The sequence below is a fragment of the Thunnus albacares genome, chromosome 8 (genome assembly GCF_914725855.1).
Source record: "Thunnus albacares chromosome 8, fThuAlb1.1, whole genome shotgun sequence".
Taxonomy (NCBI): Eukaryota; Metazoa; Chordata; class Actinopteri; order Scombriformes; family Scombridae; genus Thunnus; species Thunnus albacares.
In genome coordinates, this window is record NC_058113.1 from 68850 (window position 1) to 90748 (window position 21899).

Below are 21899 nucleotides of genomic sequence, written 5' to 3' on the forward strand. Positions count from 1 at the left end.
ATTTAACACTGTACTCAGACACAATTTGAAAGAAAATAGAAAAAAAATTGAAAAATGGGTTACACTTATGCACATGAAATGTGAGCTGTTACATGGCCACTGTAGACAGCTGTCATTCGAAAGCCTTGATAGTCTTTCACACCCAACCCAGAAAACTTTACAGTCAATTCTATTTTTTATAGTGTACCGTCCTCCTGGCCCGTACTCTGAATTTTTATCTGAATTCTCAGCTGTTGTTTTTTTTTTTTAATCAAACTTAATCCTTTACAGATAAAGTAATTATAGTAGGTGACTTTAATATTCATGTGGGTGTCAATAATGATAGCCATTGCACGGTGTTTATCTCATTATCTCTCTATATAAAGCAAGGAATCTCTGTCTGTCTTAATGTATGTATGTAAGTTTGTCCTTTGCATATCTTGAGAACCATACATCCAATCTAGCCTACTTCATACCTGGCAGGTGGATTGCTGGGGAAACGAGGAAGTGCAATGTTAATGTGTGAAGTTGTTTGGATGAGCGGTTCTCGAGAAATATATATTAAAAAACCCTAATAAATAACGTTGATTTGCTTCTTCTTCTGCTCATGGAGTCAACGAACAGAAATACAGACAGCGCCAACTGCCATTGCAAGCCACATTGTGGTCAGAGGTGGGAACATCCATGGTGTTGATGTACTTGAAAACGTTTAAGATACTTAAGCTCACTGTTGAACTGTGAAATGTTACTGTGGGCAAAATTTGGCATGTATGTGCAAGACTTAGTGCTGGATGTCTCAGGCATGTTCAGAAATATATAAAAATACCTAATAAACAACATTGTTTATACAACGTTGATTTGCTTCTTCTGCCCGTGGAGCAGAAATATGGACAGCACCACTCTTTCATTGCAACCCACATTGTGGTTGGTAGTTTTAATGACGTGAAAATGTTTAAGAGATTTAAGCTCTACCATTGAACTGTGTGCTGTGAATGAAACTTGGCATGTACGTTCAAAACTTAGTGCTGGATGTCTCAGGTACATCAGAAAAATATAAAAATACCTCATAAACAATGCTGCTTCTGCTTTTTCTTCTACACAAGGAGTCAACAAGTGGAAATACGGACAGCGCCACTCTGCCATTGCAACCCACACTGTGGTCAGAGATGGGATTACATCCGTAATGATAAGAACTACCATAGAGTTATGCTCTTTTCCCGTTCCTCACACAAGGGAACTTTATGTGTATGTTCAAGACATAGTGCAGAATGTCTCAGGCACATTTTAAATGGGCACTACAGTTCATCTGATCAACTTCAGCTCATCTCAAAATTTAAGTCTCCAGATAGCCTGCATCTCAGGTGTTTAGGGAGCATCTGTAAATTGTAGCATCTACTGATAGTATCAATGAGATGCATATAGGGGATGGGCACTATTCTCTCTATGTATTGAGAAATCATCCTGTACCTAACAGGCATGTTTTGAACGGACACTGCACTAGTTAGACTCAATTGGCTTCTCTCAGAGTGTAACTCACTCACTCACTGTCTTAACAACACCCTCAACCTTGTTCTGACATATGTCATTGAAACTGAACATTTAATAGTTTTTCTACAAAATCCTATCTTATCAGACCATTACTTAATAACTTTTGAATTCCTATTACTGGACTATATGCCACTGGACAAAAATGACTTCACAAGATGTCTATCTGATAGTGCTGTAGTTAAATTTAATGAAGCAATTCCATCAGCATTGAGTTCAATGCCATGTCTCAATACCACAGAGGACCCTTATGCTAACTTTAGTCCCTCCCAAATTGATCATCTTGTTGATAGTGCCGCAAGGTCATTGCAAATGACACTTGACTCCACCACCCCTTTAAAAAAGAAGATAATAAAACAAGAGGTTAGCTCCATGGTATAACTCCCAAACCTGCAAATTAAAGCAAACATTGCAAAAACTTGAGAGGACATGGCATTCCACCAAACTGGAAGAATCTTGCTGAGTCTAGTAAGATAGTCTTAAAACATATAGGAAGGCCCTCTGTAATGCCAGAGCTGCCTATTACTCATCATTAATAGAGGAGAATAAAAACAGCCCTAGGTTCCTTTTCAGCACTTCGGCCAGGCTGACAAAGAGTCATAACTCTATTAATCCATGTAGTCCTATAGCTCTCAGTAGTACTGACTTCATGAGCTTATTTAATGAAAAAAATATATTATTAGAGACAGAATTCGTCACCTCCTGCCCTTGGGTTAGGGTTAGGGTAACAGGCACCAATTTATCCCCAAACACAGGAACCTTACAAATAGCTGTAAAACCTGATATATATTTATACAGTTTTTCTCCAATCAACCTTCCTGAACTAACTTCAATGATTTCTTCACCTAAATCATCAACCTCTCTCTAAGACCCCATCCCAGCTAGGCTACTTAACTAAGTCTTTCCCTTAGTTAGCATTTCTGTCCTAGATATGATCAATCTGTCTTTATAACAGGCTACATACCTCAGTCCTTTAGAGTAGCTGTAATTAAACCTCTTCATAAAAAAGCCTACTCTTGATTCAGACATTTTAGCCAACTATAGACCTATATCTTACCTTCCCTTTCGTGCTAAGATACTCAAGAAAGCAGTCACCAATCAGATATGTGACTTTCTACATAACAATAGCTTATTTGAGGATTTTCAGTCAGGATTTAGAGTGCATCATAGCGCAGAGACAGCACTGGTGAAAGTTACAAATCATCTCCTAATTACATTGGACATAGGACTTCTCTGTACTTGTCTTGTTAAACCTTAGTGCTGCATGTGACACCATCTACCATCGCATCTTACTACAGCATCTTATGCTGCATTTTTGAGGGCCTATACATGCTCAAAAACTTATGAAACTTTGCACATTTGTCAGAAGTGGTGAAAAATGTAATAATTTATGGGTCTTTGGGATGGGCACAGCAAAATGGCTTAAGAACGCCCTCTACAAAATTTCAAATTTGAAGCCCCTCCTTAACTCATTGTCATAGCGCCACCTACTGGCAACAGGAAGTTACTGGTGCTATAGTGTTATGCCCTGTGCCTAGCAGGTTGAACAGATCCACTTCAAATTTGGTCAGAAAAGCCTTAAGACCTTGATGATTCTATATTATAAATATTGTGAGTTGTCATTGAACGCAGTTGCTGTGGCAACGCTGTGAATTTCGATGTTTCGCCATTGCAAAACAAACCATTGTAACTCGACTTCACATGGTCAGATCTTTCCCAAATTTCACGTTTGATAAGAATCCCAGTCTGAACACATGTGCAGACTCATATTGAATCATAGTAATAACGCCACCTACTGGCAACAGGAAGTTATATGCCCCATAGTTTTACTACTCCTAGCAGGTTAAACAGATCCACCCTAAATTTGGTCGGCTAAGTTGTAAGACCTTGATGATGCTAAATGGTGAAGCTTTTGAGTTTTCATCAAAAGCTGTTACCATGGCGACACATTATTGCCATGAAACAGGAAGCTGTTTTAGAAGGGCTAGGGATGCTTGAAAACTCACAAAACTTGGCACACACATCAGACAGGGTGTATTCAGTTGTCTGATATAGTTGTTGGACTGGGTGTGGTAAAATGACTCAAAGGCGCCCCCTAGAATATGTCAAAGTCAAAGCCCCCACCTTTAAACTTGATGTACATGAATGAAATTTGGTAGGCACCTGTATAATGTCCAGATGCACAAGAAAGCCTCTTGAAGCCATGCCCTAAGTCCAACAAGAAGTCCACCATTTTGAATTTACTTAACGATTTTTTGCTCTGTTTTTGCCATTTGTAGGCATTGTATTTTAACAAACTCCTCCTTAAGACCTTAACAATGAAATGTTATCGAAATCTTGAGTTTTCACTATACGCTGTTGCCGTGGTGAACCAGTAAACTTCGATGTTTGGTCATGAAGCGGGAAGTTGTTGTAATGAGAATGTGCATTGTCCAAACTGCACCAAATTTCTCATGCTTGTTAAGAGTCCAGCCCTGAACACATCTAAATGGCAGTATTGAGTCATAGTCATAGTGCCTCCTACTGACAACAGGAAGTCAGCCTTATATGACAAAAATCATCCGATTTACATGAAATTTACATGGTGTGGTCTACACATGATATACAACATGTTGTATAATTAGTAGGTGTTCTCTAGCACCACATAATGGACACATGAAGTGATATTTCTCCTTTGTGCAAAGACATGCTCATAGCACCAGGATGAACAGATCCATCTGAAATTTGGTCACAAAAACCTTAAGTCTTTGATGATTCCATATTGTAAAAATGGTGAGTTTTCACTGGACGCCTTTGCTGTGGTGGCACGGGGCATTTTGATGTTTCGCCATAAACAAACAAAGTGTTATAACTTGACTCTGCATGATAAGATCTTTTCCAAATTTCCCATGCTTGATAAGGGTCCCAGTCTGAAGGCAAGTACAGGCTCATATTAAGTCATAATCATAGCGCCACCGACTGGCAAAAGGAAGTCTTAAGCGCCACTCTTTTGCTAACTTCTCCTAGCAGGATAGCCGTTGCCCTGACAACACATTGTTTGCCACAAAATATGAAGCTATTTTTAAGGGGCTACAAATGCTCAAAAACTAACAAAAAATTGCACATAAAAGGTCTTAAAGTCTGTAATACTGTACTGGTGGCAGGCATGGGTGTGGCAGAATGGCTCAACAGTGCCCCCTACAATATTTCAACGAAGCAGCCCCCACGCCACGTTAAACCAAAGTTGGCCATTTGGAATTTAGGCGATTTTGCAGAATTTCTACAGAATTCATTATAACGACATCAAAATCAGTGTGCGTAATCTGGACTAGTTTGCGATCAAAAGTTATTAAAAGAGAGAGTTTTGATGTTTCGCCATGACAAAGGAAATTGCTATAACTTTAGCGGAAATGCTCCAATCTGCACCAAACTTCATGTTTGATAGAAGCCCCGGCCTGAACCCATCTACATGACAATATTCCGTCAGTGATACAAACTGGCTCAATAGCGCCGCCTACAATATTTCAATGAGGCAGCCCCCGCTGCACGTTAAACCTACCTGTATGAAAATCAGTACATGCATGTATCATGCCAGGACACACAAAAAAGTCTCTTGGACCCATAGCTTAAACCAAACAGGAAGTCAGCCATTTTGAATTTACTGTTCAGTTTTTGTGATTTCCATGCCTTGTATTTTAACAAAACTCCTCCTACAGAATTCATCATAACGACTTCAAAATCAGTGTGTGTCATCTAGACTAGTTTGTGATCAAAAGTTATTAAACTCAAGAGTTTTCACTGAACGCCCTTACCGTTGTGATGCGGCAATTTTGATGTTTTGCCATAAAACAGGAAGTCCTTATAAATCCACAGCACATTGTCCAATTTGCCCCATATTTCTCATGCTTGATAAGAAGTCAGCCTTATATGACAAACATCATCTGATTCACGTGAAATTTTCAAGATGTGGTCTACAGTTGATATACAGCAACATGATGTATAATTAATGGGTGTTCTCTTGCACCACATAGTGGACAAAGGAAATAATATTTAACTCCTTCGCGCAATGCTAGGTAAGACCCAGTCCTGAACACATCTGCATGCCTGCAATAAAAGCCCTTCGACTGTGGCGCGCCCCGATGTGTGCAAGGGTGCAAGGGCCCAATCATCGCTGCTTGTTATTATTATTATTATTGTTAGGGCCCAAGCACCGTAGTGCAAAGGCCTTCTTGTTCCTGAAGGAATTACTAGGGCCCAAGCACCAACAGTGCGAAGGCCCTCTTGTTCCTGAAGGGATTATTATTATTATTATTATTACTAATATTATTATTATCCCCAAAGAATCACATTTTTCAGGGGCTCGAAAACTCATGAAACTTTGCACATGCGTCAGAAGTGGTGAAAAATTTAATATTTTATAGATCTTGGGCATGGGCGTGACAAAATGTCTCAATAGCCCCCCTAGAAAATTTCAAATTCAAAGCCCCTCCTTCTGAAATGATGAATGAAATTTGGTAGGCACATGTATCATGTCTAGACACACAAAAAAGCCTCCTGGAGCCATACCCTAAGTCCAACAGGAAGTCAGCCAATTTGATTTTACTTTGCATTTTTTGCACAATTTTTGCCATTTCCAAACGTTGTATTTTGACGAACTCTTCCTAGAGATATAAACCAACTGACTTGAAATTTGGTGTGTGTCATCTAAAGACCTTTGCGATGATCAAAATGGTGAGTTTCATTGAACTCCGTTGCTGTGGCGACGCAGCGATCTTTGATGATTCGCCATGAAAAAGGAAGTTGTTGTAACTTGAATGTACATTGTCCAATCTGCCCCAAAGTTCTGGTGATTGTTATGAGTCCCGGTCTGAACACATGTCAAAATTGAGCCATAGACATAGCACCACCTACTGGCAACAGGAAGTCCTAAGCACCATTCTTTTACTAACTACTCCTATCAGCTTAACCAGATCCACCTAAAATTTGGTCAGCTAAGTTGTAAGACCTCCATGATGCCAAATACTGAAGCTTTTGATGCATTGTTCGCCATGAAACCGGACACTGTTTTTGAGGGGCTAGAGATGCTTAAACACTCACGAAACTTGGCATGTGTCAGAAGTAGGGAAAGATAATATCTGATATGGGTCTTGGGGTTGGGCGTGGCAAAATAGCTTGAGGGCGCCCCCTAGAATATTTCAAAGTCAAAACCCCCACCTTTACATTTGACATATGTGAACAAAATTTGGCAGGCACATGTACAATATCCAAATGCACAAAAAAGCCTCTTGGAGCCATACCCTAAGTCCAACAGGAAGTCAGCCATTTTGAATTAACTCTGCAATTTTTTGCTCTGTTTTTGCAATTTGTGGCATTGCTTTTTAACAAACTCCTCCTCAAGATTTGAACCGACCTACTTCAAACTTGGTTGGCTTCATCTTAAGACCTTAACGATGAAATGTTATCACAATCTTGAGTTTTCACTATACGCTGTTGCCGTGGCAAAGCAGCGATGATTGGCCATGAAGAGGGAAGTTGTTGTAATGAGAATGTGCATTCTCCAACCTGCACCAAATTTCTCATGCTTCATAAGAGCCCAGGCCTGAACGCATCTACATGTCAATATTGAGTCATGGTCATAGCACCACCTACTGACAACAGGAAGTCAGCCCTATATAACAATCATCATCCAAGAGAGAGAGAGAGCACCAATGAGAGAGAGAGTGAGAGAGAGAGAGCAGCAGTGGTTGAGCAAGCTAGAGAGTGAATGAAGAGAGGGAGCATTGGTAGCGAGAATGCCGGTGAATCAGATCAATAGAACGTTATTTTCTCATTGTTTCACAGCATTTATGTTCCGGAGGACAAATAAACACACATCCTTCCCTTGCTGTTGATACTTATACTTATTGTTATTGTTATGATTGTTGTTACCCCCCCCCCCCCACACACACACACACACAAAAGAGCCTCATGGAGCCATACCCTAAGTCCAACAGGAAGTCGGCCATTTTGAATTTACTATGTAATGAGTGTTTTAATGAGTGTTTAACTGTCCTCCCTCCATGAGTGTTTAGCTGCTACCAAAGAGTGGATGACCCAAAATTTTCTCCATCTAAACCCTGACAAAACTGAAGTTGGTCCTGAACTGGTCCTGAAGCTGTTGGTCCTGAAATCTTTGTCAATGCTGCTTCTCAGTTTATTGGCCCACTTCACCCGAATATTAAATCCACTGCTAAGAATCTCGGTATCATCTTCGACCAGTATATGACATTTGACCAATCCTGTTTTCTTCAGTTAAGAAATATTGCGAAAATAAGACCTATATTGCCCCCTACTGTTCTTGAATAATTAATCCACACATTCATTTTCTCCTGGTTACACTACTGTAACTCCCTTTACACCTGCCTCAGTCAGTCTTCTCTAAAATGTCAACAGTTAATCCAAAATACAGCAGCTAGACTTCTTACCAGAACTAACCGTAGGTCCCACATTACCCCTGTTCTTGCATCCCTCCATTGGCTTCCCGTACAATTCAGAATAAACTACAAGATCCTGCTGATTACATTATAAAGCACTCCATGACTCGCCACTAGCTACATTTCTGAGCTCCTTGTTCCCCATTCCGCCTCATGACCTCTCCGATCCTCAAATCTTCTATCTATCCCCCGCACAAACCGCAAATCAAAAGGTGACCACACATTTGCATTCCTAGCCCCAACTGGAATCATCTTCCACAATCTGTTAGATTGGCTGAATCCTTGGACTGTTTTAAACGACGCCTCAAAACCCATTTATATCGGCAAGCCTTTCTATAGACCTCCCTTCTTGTTCCCATGTCCTGCTTTATTTCATTCTGGTTGATTTCTCTCTGTGTCATGTTTGTTTATTTTGTTGATCTATCTGTTTCAATTTTGAATCTATCTGTGAAGCACTTTGTAACTGTGTGTTTTAAAAAGTGCTATATGAATAAAAGCATACTTATTTACTTACTAATTTTGGCACAGTTTTTGCCATTTCCAGACATATTTTAACAAACTCCTCCTAGAGCTTTAACCCACCCGACTTTAAATTTGGTCAGTGTCATCTGAAGACCTTTGTGATGAAAAGTTCATTGAACATCGTTGCCGTGGTGACGCGGCAAAAAATTTCATACTTTATGGGACTTGGGTATGGGCATGGCAAAATGGTTTGAAGGTGCCCGCTAGAAAATTCAAAGTCAAAGCCCCGACTTTTAAATTTGACGTATATATATGAAATTTGGTAGGCAGATGTAATATCTGCAGATTTTAAAACAAAAGCTTCTTGGAGCCATACCCTAAGTCCAACAGAAAGTCAGCCATTTTTAATCTACTTTGCATTTTCCCCACAAAGCGAAGCCATTGACAGGTGTTGTATTTTAACAAACTCCTCCTAGAGATCTAAACCAAGTGACTTCAAATTTGGTAGGTTACATCTAAACACCTTTCTGATGCAAAGTTGCTAAGCTTTTTAGTTTTCATGGAACACCCTTGGTGTGGCGTGCCGGACAATTTTGCCCAAAACATATTGGGGCATTTAACAGAGAGTTGTTTTACATTGTAGAATCTGCCCCAAATTTCTCATGCTTGATAAGAGTCCAGGCCTGAACACATCTACATGTCAATATTGAGTCATAGTAATAGTGCCACCTACTGACAACAGGAAGTCTGCCTTATATGACAAATGTCATCAGATTTACATGAAATTTACAACGTGTGGTCTACACATGATATACAGCAACATGACGTATAATAGTTTTCTCCTACATGCAATGTTCAATATTCATGAAAATGTATATCCATGTTAGGTGGATGTATTGCTGCATTACTATTTCACTTCTGTAGTATTGTCTACAGGCAACAGGAAGTGAAGCGTTAATAACACATAGCTCATCAAATGTATACACAATTTCCAATAGGTCATCTCCAAGGTGGCATCAGGAAGTGAAGCCTTAATGACACATAGTTCATCAAATGTATTCACATTTTCCAATATGTCATCTCCAGTGCCACATACTGCACACAGGAAATAATATTTTACCCATTCACAGTGTCTGATAATCCTGACAGTTCAGAGCCATGTCAACAGACCTCCATAATGATTCCATGGCTGAAGCTCCCTCGAATGCACAAGGTGCGAGGGCCCATTCATTGTTGTTTGCAGCTTTAATTGTGTGATTGCTGAAAGGAAGCACACATTGTTCTTCGCACTCTTTCTGCTTTTTATTATTCCACATTCCGTACATTTTTTGGCCCTTTTCAACTGCTTCATACACATACAAATTCACATAGGACTTATAGTTTTTGAGATCTAAACCTTAATTGATAGGAAGTCCCAGTCCTGCTCTCTTTGACTGCAATACAGTCTGCAGGATGTGTGTCTCCTCTCACTCCAGGTCCTTTAACTTACAAATTCTCTCTTCCTTTAAACACTTTTTACACATATCATTCATTTTCATAAGCTAGTCTTGCTTTCACTAATGATGTACAAAATGTACATGTCAATGTACCTAAAATGTACATTGATATGGTTGTTAAACATATCTTTTCCTGTCATATAAAGCATGTCTGAGTAGTTCAGTGGTTCAAGCTCACGTGACATTAGAGTTTCTTTTAGATCCAAAGACTGTGAGTTTGAACGCTGCTTAGGGCAGAACTCAGTAAAGTTGAAGGTGAAAAAATGCAGACGTCCACAGGTGATATCAGTCTGCTTATTTAGACTGCAAATGATTGCATTTCATGCAATTGAAAGACTAAACACCAAAATCTGGCCTGGCATTGTTGCGTGACATGTTAGCTCAGTGCATAGCATGTCTGACTTATTAACATGAGGGTGTAGGTTCAATTCCACCTCTGGCTGATTTTACTCTTGGTAGATTTTTCAATAGTGTTCAGCTTGCACTAAACCAATCTAAATCAGCTTCCAGCAATCACATGCAATTTCTACAGAGATTGCATTTTCTAGTCATCATTATTTTTCTACTGCATTTGCACAAATTGCTGTGAGCTGGAATGAGTGAAAACCATGAAACTTGGCACAATAACTGGAAATGATGTGCACATGCATCACAAGATATATGAGCCTAATCGGCCAGATGTTGGTGCTGAAATTAAGGTCCAAAAATTCAATTTTTGAAAGGCCACGCCCCTTGCACCATAAGTCTGATTGACTTAAAATTTGACACACAAGTCCAGATCAATGTACTGAATAAAAAAGCCTTTTGGACCATAAAAGTCCAGCATGAAAGAGTCTTTGCTAATTAGCATAATGTGAAAAACAGTAATATGACATCTACTTTTTGGATTTTTACTCAGTCAACACCAAATTTGGTATACAGTCTTGGGGGACTGAGATATACATTTCTATTATAAATGAACAAGATTGGTTAAAGAACATGGCAGCTTACAAACAAAATATCTTTGCAAAGGGCAGGGCTTGGCAAATATTGGCCATAACTCATTAACCATTTGTCTGATCATCATAAATCTTTGTACATATATGCATTCCGTGATTGGGAACAGGTCTACCAAAGCATTTTGAGCCCAACCCATAGGGGGCCCAACAAATGCCACAAACGTGTACCTGAAAACCCACTGGGCAGAATTTCACCAAAATTGGTGTGCATGCTCTGGGGGCAAGTATTAACCAAAATCTGAGGTGCCATATTGATTGGTGCAAGTGGGCACGGCCTATCACATATTTGCTAATAACTCAATATGCCTTTGAGCAATCCTGATTAAACTCACTGGACACGTCCTGCACTATGTCCTGAACATACACACCAAGTTTCGTTCAAATCTGATGAAAGGGGGGGGGCAGATGACGGAACGTTGAATGCGCAATTATTTAAATGCCGCCGGCTTTGTGATGATGAAACAAGTGTGTGATTGGTCTCACTCCTTCTATAAACAGAATTAAAGTAGCTGAAATGAGTTTGCTCACCTTTGTGAAGGCTGAAACCGACTCTTTCCTGCTTGCAGTGTTTTGGCCGATTGACCTGCTTCCTTCTGTTGAGCGCAAAAAAGGTCTGAACCCACAAGTTGCTGCCTGCAGCTATATTTGTTATTACTGTTGTTTTTGTGCCTCTGTGTCCCCCCAACCCCCCATTTACATTAAACCTGATCCTCTACATTACCAGTGCCAGACTTTAATTTTTTTCTTTACGTGTGGATCAACATTACATTGCTTATAATCACATTTTTTGTTTTACTGAGCAACTACCAACATAACTTAAGCTGTGGAGGCACCTGCCATCTGAAACCCGGATTAGGTGTTTTCATGCCACCGTATCCTGGTTTCTACTCCAGATAGTATTCAAGCTAGCATATTCAGGTTTCTCCAAATCAGGATATGATGCCCACATGCGCAAACACATAACCAGTATATTACAAAAACCTGATCACAACCAGTTTAATGATGTCCATGCAACACACACTCATTGTTAATAAGAAAGTACTGTAGGTGTGGAAGAAGTAAATAAGAGTAATAGTGTGCTTCCCTGAAAAGTAGTACACTACTAGCACACTAGAAAAATTGAGCCCATGTAAGCACCAGATTGTGATTACATTTATGTCATTGCCGGTATTTAATACAGATCAAGCTTCAGAGTGAGTAATGGAATCTTCTCACCAGTGTGCTGCAAGTGGGAGCACAGTGCTACTTTTTTCCAAATGTTTATGGGTGAGTCATGCACACAGGCATGAACATGCAAACACACATGCAAAAACACACACTAGAGCAGCTGACCTCTTGCTAGCAGGGTCATCCTTGTCACATAGGATGGTGGCATGGCGGTGCTGTTGAGGGCGTGTCTGTAAGGACCAGCTCCAGGTTGGACTGGCTGATAGGAAGGACTGACACTGGCTGATGCCATTAACCAGGGAGCCTTAAGAGAACAGTTATAATTTAAGTTAATTACATGAAGAAATTTCACTACTTTGAGAATTGATCTACACCTGCAATATCATATAAAACAAAGCCACAAAAAAACTATAACAAAAATAGTAAATGACATTCTAGAAATTGTTTGTATAACAAACAATGTTACTAAATGATGTTTGATATGGTTTCTGACAGGTGGGACTGTTTTACTCATTGAGCTCAATTCAACATAAAAACTTCATCCTACACAATTTAGCACTAGGGGTGTGCCATATATCATTCATGATAATGCCGGCATAGTTCTTGTGATAAAAATTTGTCATATCACAATATTTACATGTCATTACATGTGGATGTAGTTGTATAGATTCAACCTGAAACTGCTAAAATTATATTATTATAATTATATTGTTATCATATTTATCAAGGTCTGTAGACCATATTGTCAAAAACATTATCACAGAAATCTAATTTGTACACCACTTAGGACAAAAGTGTCTGCCAAATGAATAAATGTAAATATAAAGATACCTACCTATTGAGATATAAGGCCACATTGCCCACCCCTAGCGTGCACACACATTTTTCCTGTGCTGTGAGGGAATATTAACTACATTTCAGGTGCGCTTACTTTCAGTTGGACCTCTATAAATTGGTTTAAATAATCTGGATAAACATTTTGTTTCCAACCTGTCTGATCGTTTGACTGTGCATGTTTGTTGACGTGTCAGACTCTTTTTGTGATGTCACAGTGTTCCCAGATCTCTTAACTGAGTCAGTACAATGTCATTATTACTGATGGAAATAATGTATTTAGATGTGAAAATAAGACCAGGTAATACACTGGAATTACCCTTAAAAGAACTTCCACAGTAGCAGAAGTACAACTGAACTACTAACAGCACAGTCACAGCTGTGACAAATAAAGAAGATAATTGATAGTACTGACCACTAAGGCTTGTGGGAGTGTGTGACCTCAGAGTCCTGGCTGGGACAGGAGCCTTCAGCTGCATCTGTGTGTTTTCAGGTGGGCAGGTGTCTTTCAGTGAGTGTTTGTGCTGGGTACTGTGTGTGTGTTTTGCAGTATATGTGTATTTCGAGTTCAACAGCGACAGTGCATTTTGTATTTTTTGTGAGCGCAGTGTCCTGGTTGATACAGAATTTTTCTGGAATGTGTGTTTATTTTCTTGTAGGTGTGCATGCTGTACAATTTTCCCTGTATGCATTTTTGATTGTGTTTGCATGTTCTGTATTGAGCGTGTACATTTATTTTTTGGCATGTGTGAATCCTGAGACAAGTTTGTTTTTTGCACTTTATTGGTGTGTTCATGAGGGTGTAGGTGTTTTGAAATATGCATATTTTGTGGCATGTGTTTTTTTTTTTGTGTATGTGCATTAGGTAGTGTCTGTGTCTTTCGCAGAGCATGTGAAAGTGTATTTTTTGATGTGCGCTTGTGTTTGTTTGCACGTGTATGTATGTGTGAGTGTTTGTGTGTGGCACGGTGTGTGTCTCTGAATTCCCTGAGGGAGAGGAAAAGAACTTTGCGGACAAGACGTTCTTCACACCACGGCATCCCGTCACTGATGTCCTGCAGAGTCACAAACACATATACCATCAGTTTTGTTCATACTTCCATTTCTCCTCATATAACATACATGTTACATATATATATATATATATATATATATATATATATATATGTGTGTGTGTGTGTGTGTGTATATATATATATATATATATATATATATATATGTGTGTGTGTGTGTGTGTGTGTGTATATATATATATATATATATATATATATGTATATCCGATATTCATCATTTTTACGATTACTGGAACCGTTTTTTTTATCCAATTGCTGATATGTGCCACTTTGGCTCTGATGCAGTCCCCTCTCTCTGCAGTCACCACTCTGTGCTCTCAAGCAATGTCCTGCCAACAGCACCATCTCAATGGTTACACATCATGAGCATTGACTGTATATACAAATGAACGACACATCTCCACTTCCTACTGCTATGCAAAAGTGAAGCCAAAATATCTCCTTTCCAGGAGCTGCCATCTTGCTCGTGTGACGTCATTTGGAGCCAGAGTCTGTGCAGTACAGTTGGGTAGTGGGATGATGGCCCAGTTGAGTTTGGCTCATATCTCATCTGCTAACATGGAGGGGGCCGGATTTATGACCTAAAGATGATCAAGATGTTTTGGCTTCACTTTTGGAGAGCTGTCATGATGTCCATCTTTATATACAGTCAATGGTCACGAGTAATGGCCTATCAACACTGAAGGCTGTGCATGCTGCTGTGCCACAGACAGCACAGAGAAGCATCTGCAGACTGGAGCAGCTCCAGTGAGCAGGCGGAGCTGTGTTTCAAAGGCAGCAGATATTTCTGCAATAAACAGAAGTTGCAATAAACACCATAATCCTCTACGCTGAAGTCATAAAAACACCACAATCTTATGATCTATTTCTATGATGACAAGCATGCCCAGTTTCTCAGTTACACTGCTGACAATGCCAAATAATGCACTTTGTTGCAGTGATATAATGTAAGCTAGTGTTGAGTCTCGTAACATTAGAGCTGATTTTAATGCAATAGCGAACGTCAACAAGTTCATTTGTTGATTCATAATTAAACCACCTAACTAGCAAACAAACTGATATGCTATAACATGTTTTCTTGCACGTCACTTACTAGGGCCAGTCATACTCTCAGTCTCAACACACAACTATTAGTAATGTTACTTAAGTGTGTACTGACGCTGTCTCTGCCTCTGTTTCTTGTAACTGTTAGAGAGGTGCGGGATTGTTGTTAGAGACTTTATATGTAATGGAACTGCATCTAGGGCCTATGTTAATACATACGCGGACTGCTGAGTGTGGGACACCTTGGATGATTCATGGGTAAAATAGCCTTTCTTTAATGTCAAACTGAGAGACATGGAGAGTAACTCACCCCTGGATCCCAAACTGACCTCTTTGCCAAGTGGGTGGCAGGACATTACCCAAAACTTTAACACTGTGACAAAATGGAGATTGAACAGACCTCCTGAGAGACCATTTCTGACCAATAACTGAATTATGACCTGAACTAAAAGCATAAATGAAATCTGGGGTCATGTGAACCAGGAGAAAGGATCAACAACTCGGTAAACATGGACAGAAAACTCTTTTGGGCCTCTTGTCTTTCCCAGACCAGAGTCATAAACTAACTCACATTCCTGAGCACATTTGTTGAGTCTCCCTGCAAATCTGAGTAAACCTGAATTTCATATAAATTAAATGTCTGAACATTATGCAAGTTATGTAATGTTATTTGTCATGTAAATATACAAAGAATGGTATAACTTTCATAGTTGTGTGGTAATCTACTGAGGAGATATTAAACTTTGATTTTATTACCTTGTGACAATACTGCCTTTGAGTGGTTAAATTTTGAATGTCCTGATGTTAAGAGTTAATGTTCATATGGTAGCTATGCAATGGTATTTTAGAATCACCCACATATTTTGATTTATTAACCTCTTAGACATATTTTAATAGTTAAATTAGACAAGCAATGGTATTGAAAGAGTGAATTTTCTGAAGTAATAGGAATATAAAGATATGTTTGAGGTATTATTAAACAATAGTCATGGTGAATGCTTTTATATTATGGGGTTAAGGGTTATGTTGAATTTATATGAAGATGTTGCTGAAAGTTCTAGTCACATAGTTGTTCTTTTAACTATTTGGTTTCATTATAATATTAAAACTTTTACCTCAGTGTAGATGGTTTGAGATTTGCAGATGTTTTGAGAAAGTTGAATCAATTAAGGTTGGATGTCTAGACATCATTAAGTATTGATATGAAGGTTAATGTTTAACACATTAATAAAAGTGACTTATTATGTAAGTTATATATATATATATATATATATATATATATATACTGCTTAACTGTTGTCCTGCACCTAGCAGGGCTGTACTGGGAAAATCATCCAGGCCGGGAAATATAGAGCGACATATAGCACTTTTTAAGCCGGGGGTCTGGGGGTCCAGTACAAGGAAAATTTTAGTTACAAAGACTTGATTTCCTGCATTCTGGTGAATTTTAGTGCATGTGAACAAACTAATGAGCCAACAACTGATTAGTACAATGTAATGGTATGAACCTCAAATAAAAGCAAAGGTACATATCATTAAGGAGGGAAATGACACAAGGACTAACTTTTAACCAGTATTTATTAATAATAAACAAGTAAGTAAACAACTAATATACTAAAAAAAATAGAAAATGAGGTGTGGGCATCAATTCATCAGTGGTGGGTGCAGGGTGTTGAACCTTGTACGTGCAGGTTGCTCTGAAGTAGTGGGCCTTTGTACTACTGTGGCACCAATGCTACTCTCTCCACCTTCAAAAAGAAAAAAGCAATAGCACAGCACACCATATCTTTTAATGTACCAATATAATACAGTTAACAACTCTGTCCACCTATTCAAAGAACAGAGCAAGAGCACAATACCCTAGTACCCAGTTTACTGATATACACGACCCATCAAAGGTTAAAATAGCCCTTTAACCAACACAAACATTTTATAACATAGATCTTTAAGTTTCAACAAATTACAGTAGCCTGAATAATGTGACAGAAGATGTTGTGTTGTCTCAATAACTTTAAATTAAGAGGTCAAAGTATGACCTCACTGAAATTTTCACCAAAACTCATGAATTTTTAAATAATATTGACCACATTAACTAGACTAGATATGCCAATTATGCTTTAAATGTTTTTGAGGAAATTAGAAAGGGAACTACCACTTCTATTATCAGTTTCTTGGCAGCTTTAACATTGACAGGGGCAACATGTTCTCACTCCCAACTCGTCACATATCTAAGCTTGGTCAGGACCCCATGGCGTCACTTTTTAATGCACTGGGTACCCCTTTAGCGTCATTTTCCAACGCGCAGTATCACAATAGTCACTGTTAAAAAATACTTATATTTTATGGTGTGACAACGCGGTGGTAAGGTCTGGTTAGGTTTAGGCACAAAAACCACTTGGTTAGGGTTAGGGAAAGATCATGGTCTGGGTTAAAATAAAAAATAAAATAAAAACGGCAAGGTGGTCTTGAACCGTGAATTAAATATTCATCAACAATTCAGCACGATAACATTTAAAATACACCCAAAGCTTTGCTTTTTTAATTATAAATAGGAAAGCTTAACTGAACTCAGCTGAGCCAGTCTCCAAACTCATGAGCCAAGATAAATTCTTATTAAGATGTCTCGTTTCTTTCTTATTTTTTGACGAAGAATATGTGTATTTTAATCTTTTATTGAAACATGTTTGGTTTATTTGGCTTTATTTATAACATTAAATCTTGTGTTTCCATGTACAGCAGGGGTGTCAAAACTACGGCCCGCGGGCTAACTGCAGCCCACCATCCATTTTTAATTGGTCCATATCAAAGTCTAAAAATATAATGGACTATGGCCCACACATAATATTTGTGCTTAACTGTGTTGTACTTCTTACACTAGGTGGCGCAACTGTCTTGAACAAGGCAGCATCTCCACAAAGCAAGCAATCAACAAAAAAATGTGCTCAGGGTCACCAGAAATGGTGGAACCAAACAGACGCAAGACTGCAAAGCAAGTGCAGAAAATTTCAGACTCTGTGGAAAATTGGATATTTTTTCATAGAAACCAAGGGGAAGTGTGTTTGTTTGATTTGTAATGACAGTGTTGCCGTGATGAAAGAGTACAATGTACGAAGGCATTATGAAATGAAACATCAGACCTTCACGTCCTACACTGGTGCCGAGCAGGAAGAGAAGGTGAAGCAAATGACAGCTAGCCTGTGAATGCAGCAACAGTTTTTTTTCCCGTGCTGAGATCACACTGTTTGCGGCTCCGTTTTCAGTGGATGCAGAAGAAGTGGAGGAGAGTCTGTAATTAGAACTGATTGAAATGCAGTGTGATGATTCTGTGAAGAATCAACATCAGCTTCTCTACCTAACTTCTACCAGAGCTTGGAAAAGGCCAAGTTTCCTCTGATGAGACGCCACGCAAAATGAATGATGAGTCTGTTTGGCTCAACATACATCTGTGAGCAGACACTCTCACTGTTAACACTGAACAAAAGCAGATTGCAGACAGCCAACTCCATGATGTCCTTCGCATCTCAACCACCAAACTTACTCCTGACCTGCAAGCTGCCCTTCAGACCAAAGCACAATATCACTGCTCCCACTGAGCGCAACATTCTTTCCATTACAGGTGAGTTAAAAATATATACACAGTTTTCATGTGTTAATAAGCCCAATTACTTAATAAATTCAGTCAATTAAAGTTGATGATAATTTTTTAACAAACATTAGTTGATGTGTGTACAAGCCCAATAATTTATTTGTGTAATAAGCTTGAAATATCCACATCCCCTATTTCTCTTCTTGTCTCTCCTTTCATATAGGACAATGAAGGGGGATCAGCACCCTAAGAAACAATCTGAAGCTGTCACTGAGAGAATGAGCTACAAACCTTTTTGTAAAAAATAAAGTGCAAATCTACTAATGGAGAGCTGTGATGGAGGCTTTTTTTCTTCAAACATGTTCAATTATCAAACATAATTTACCTGCATTTAATTGATTTTGCCAACATTAGTACATTAGAAGTGAGGCAGTATACCTCACGTCTAGTGAGTGGCCCAGTCCTTTGTATATTTTTCTGTATGTGGCCCTCAAAAAAAAAAAAGTTTGGACACCCCTGACCTAGAATAAACTTAGGAGCATCAGAGCAGATTGAATCAAGTCTGTGTGTGACATCCGCGATCAGCTGTGCAGCTGCGGATGGCTGCACAGCTGATTGGCTCATGGACAAGTGTGAAAAAAAGTTGTTAAAACTCCCTGGGAAGACAGTAAGGGCGGAGTGAGACACGGCAGTGTTACAGTACCTCTGATTTATGTAAAGACACACTCCCCCTCCTTGGCTTTTTCCAGTAATCTCCAAAGACCTGTCCAGCCGAAGTGGGCTCCCAAACCCACTTATAACAAGGTCCTCATCTTGGTCCGAGTCCCTGAGCCACGTTTCAGTGAATGCTAACAGACAAGTTTCCTTAATTTCCTTCTTACATTTGGCCCACACCTCTAATTCGTCCACTTTATTCCCGATAGACTTTTCAGTCTCTGGCGCACACCTCCTCTCCTACCCTTCTCCGGCGGAGAGTCCGATAAGAGACTGTTTTCTCCGTTCTGTGCGGTGACCACAGTTCAGCCGCAATTCCCACCGGTACATCTCCTGTGGTGGAAATCCGCAAGGAAAGAAGGAGCTCATGGCTAAGAGTGACGCGGCTACCAGTCCAGCCACCTCTTGCCAGAAGAGTGCCAGCAATAACATTATCACCCAAAGAAGTCCATATAACTGTGCAAACAAGCTCTTAATCCACATACTGAGTCTCAGGCACAGGAACAAACACACAGAGACATTGGGAAACACACTTTAACAGTTAAAAATGTGAATAAAAATGATACTGGGTAGGCTGCATCAGGTTGCACGCTGTGGTGGAATAAGTATTCAGATCCTTAACTTAACTGAAAGTATTCATACCACAATGTAAAAATACTTCATTGCAAGTAAAACCATACATGCATTTAAAATCCTACTTAAGTAAAAGTACAGAATAATTACCAGCCAAATTTACTTAAAGTATTAAAGTTAAAGTTAACGTGGCATGGCTGCTGCTTCATTGAAATATTGTAGGGGGTGCTATCGAGCCATTCTGCCACACCCATGCCCGCGACCTATACAATATTGCAGACTTCCTGTTGCCAGTAGGTGGCGCTATGACTATGACTCAATATGAGCCTGTATTTGCCTTCAGACTGGGACCCTTATCAAGCATGGGAAATCTGGAAAAGATCAGAACATGTTGAGTCAAGTTATAAGGCTTTGAAATTTCATGGCGAGACATTGAAATTTGTCGCGTCGTCATGGCATGGAACACCTTTCGACAGAGAGTCACCAACTTCAGAATATACAATCTCCAAGGTCTTGAGGTTATTGTAAGTAAATTTGAGGTGGATCCAATCACTGTGCTACCCACAGGGTGTCAAAGTGTAAAACATGACTTCCTGTTGTCAGTAGGTGGTGCTATGACTCAGATCCATTATTGACACATGGATCTGTTCAGGGCAGGACTCTTTTCAAGCACAAAAGGTTTGGGTCTCATAGGATCATGTATGCCGGAGTTATGGACATTTCAATTTTCATGGCAAAGGATTGAAATTCAACGCCCAGCCACACCCCCCTGGGAATGTCAAAAACTCACCGTTTTAATAACGTTTCATCTCCAAGGTCTGTAGATGATACTGACTGAATTTGAAGTTTCTGAGGGAGATTGTTAAGGTATGCGGGCTGTAAATGGCAAAATCAGTGTCAAAATTGCAACTTTGATCCAAAATGGCAAACTTCCTGTTGGACTTAGGGTATGACTCCAAGAGACTTTTAGGTGCCTCTGGTCATAATACATTTGCATACCAAATTTCATTCTTCTACGACAATCCGTATCAATTTTCTTAATTTTATAGGGGGCACTACTGAGCCATTTAGCCACGCCCATGTCCATGTTGGACCTATAAAATATCAAATTTTTCACCACTTCTGATGTATATACAAAGTTTAACAACTTTTCTTGCACGTTTAGGCCCTCAAAAATGCGTTTTGGAAGAAAAATAATAATAATAGAGAATAATAATTGCCTCAATTACAAGAGGGCCTTTGCACCGTTCGGTGCACGGGCCCTAATAATGCCGTAAAGTACAAGTACCGTAAAATTGTACTTAAGTAAAGTACTTGAGTAAATGTACGTTATTTTCCTCCACTGCATTTAAATAATCTAAACCAACTAAAGCCCTTCCAAAGCTGTTTTTCTGTAATAAATGAAGCACAGTCATGCATTTATCATGTTATTACAAATCGTTTTTAATATACATTATCGAGCTCCTTAATTACTAATAATTGGTATCGGCCCTGAAAAAAAATATTGGTTGACCCCTAATAAAAATATTGATTACAGCCACTTTAAGGTAATATAATGTCCACACAGCTACAAGGACATCCTCCTCCCCCCTTGACTTACAAAAACAACTCCCTTAATGGGCCCCTGGATCTTCTAAACAATCAGTCTAGGCAGGGTTGTGTCAGTTCCTCCCTTAAGGCAGAGACACACAAGAACGAAAGGTGGGCTGATTATGCATATGATTTTGGTGTGGCGACTGAGCTGACGGAGTTGGACCGGATCAGTACTAATCTGGGTCAATCACTGTTGACAGTGGGCAGATAAAATCAGAGTGAGTGAAGTGATATAGTATGTATAGATTCTAGTCTGAAGTCATTAGATCCAGTTGCTGCCAGTCGTTCTCATAAAAAAAAAAAAAAAATGATGACATCACTTTTTTGTCAACATGAGGGAGATGTACGGTTAATAAATAAAAGACGGTGGGGGATTCGGGGAT

General features: G+C 39.3%; 1 protein-coding gene across 4 annotated transcripts in view; it reads right to left on the reverse strand.

Moving 5' to 3' along the window:
* Positions 1–21899, reverse strand: part of LOC122987686 — a 38339-nt gene that overhangs the window by 8705 nt on the left and 7735 nt on the right. For 3 of the 4 annotated variants that reach the window (XM_044359693.1, XM_044359692.1, XM_044359694.1), the window contains exons 3-4: positions 13349–13988; positions 12265–12403 (exon numbers count right to left, since the gene is read on the reverse strand). In XM_044359693.1, the coding sequence (XP_044215628.1) occupies positions 12265–12403; positions 13349–13988 (779 nt within the window). Of the gene's footprint in view, positions 1–11460; positions 11526–12264; positions 12404–13348; positions 13989–21899 lie in introns of all 4 variants that reach the window. The other variant, XM_044359695.1, reaches the window with a different exon arrangement.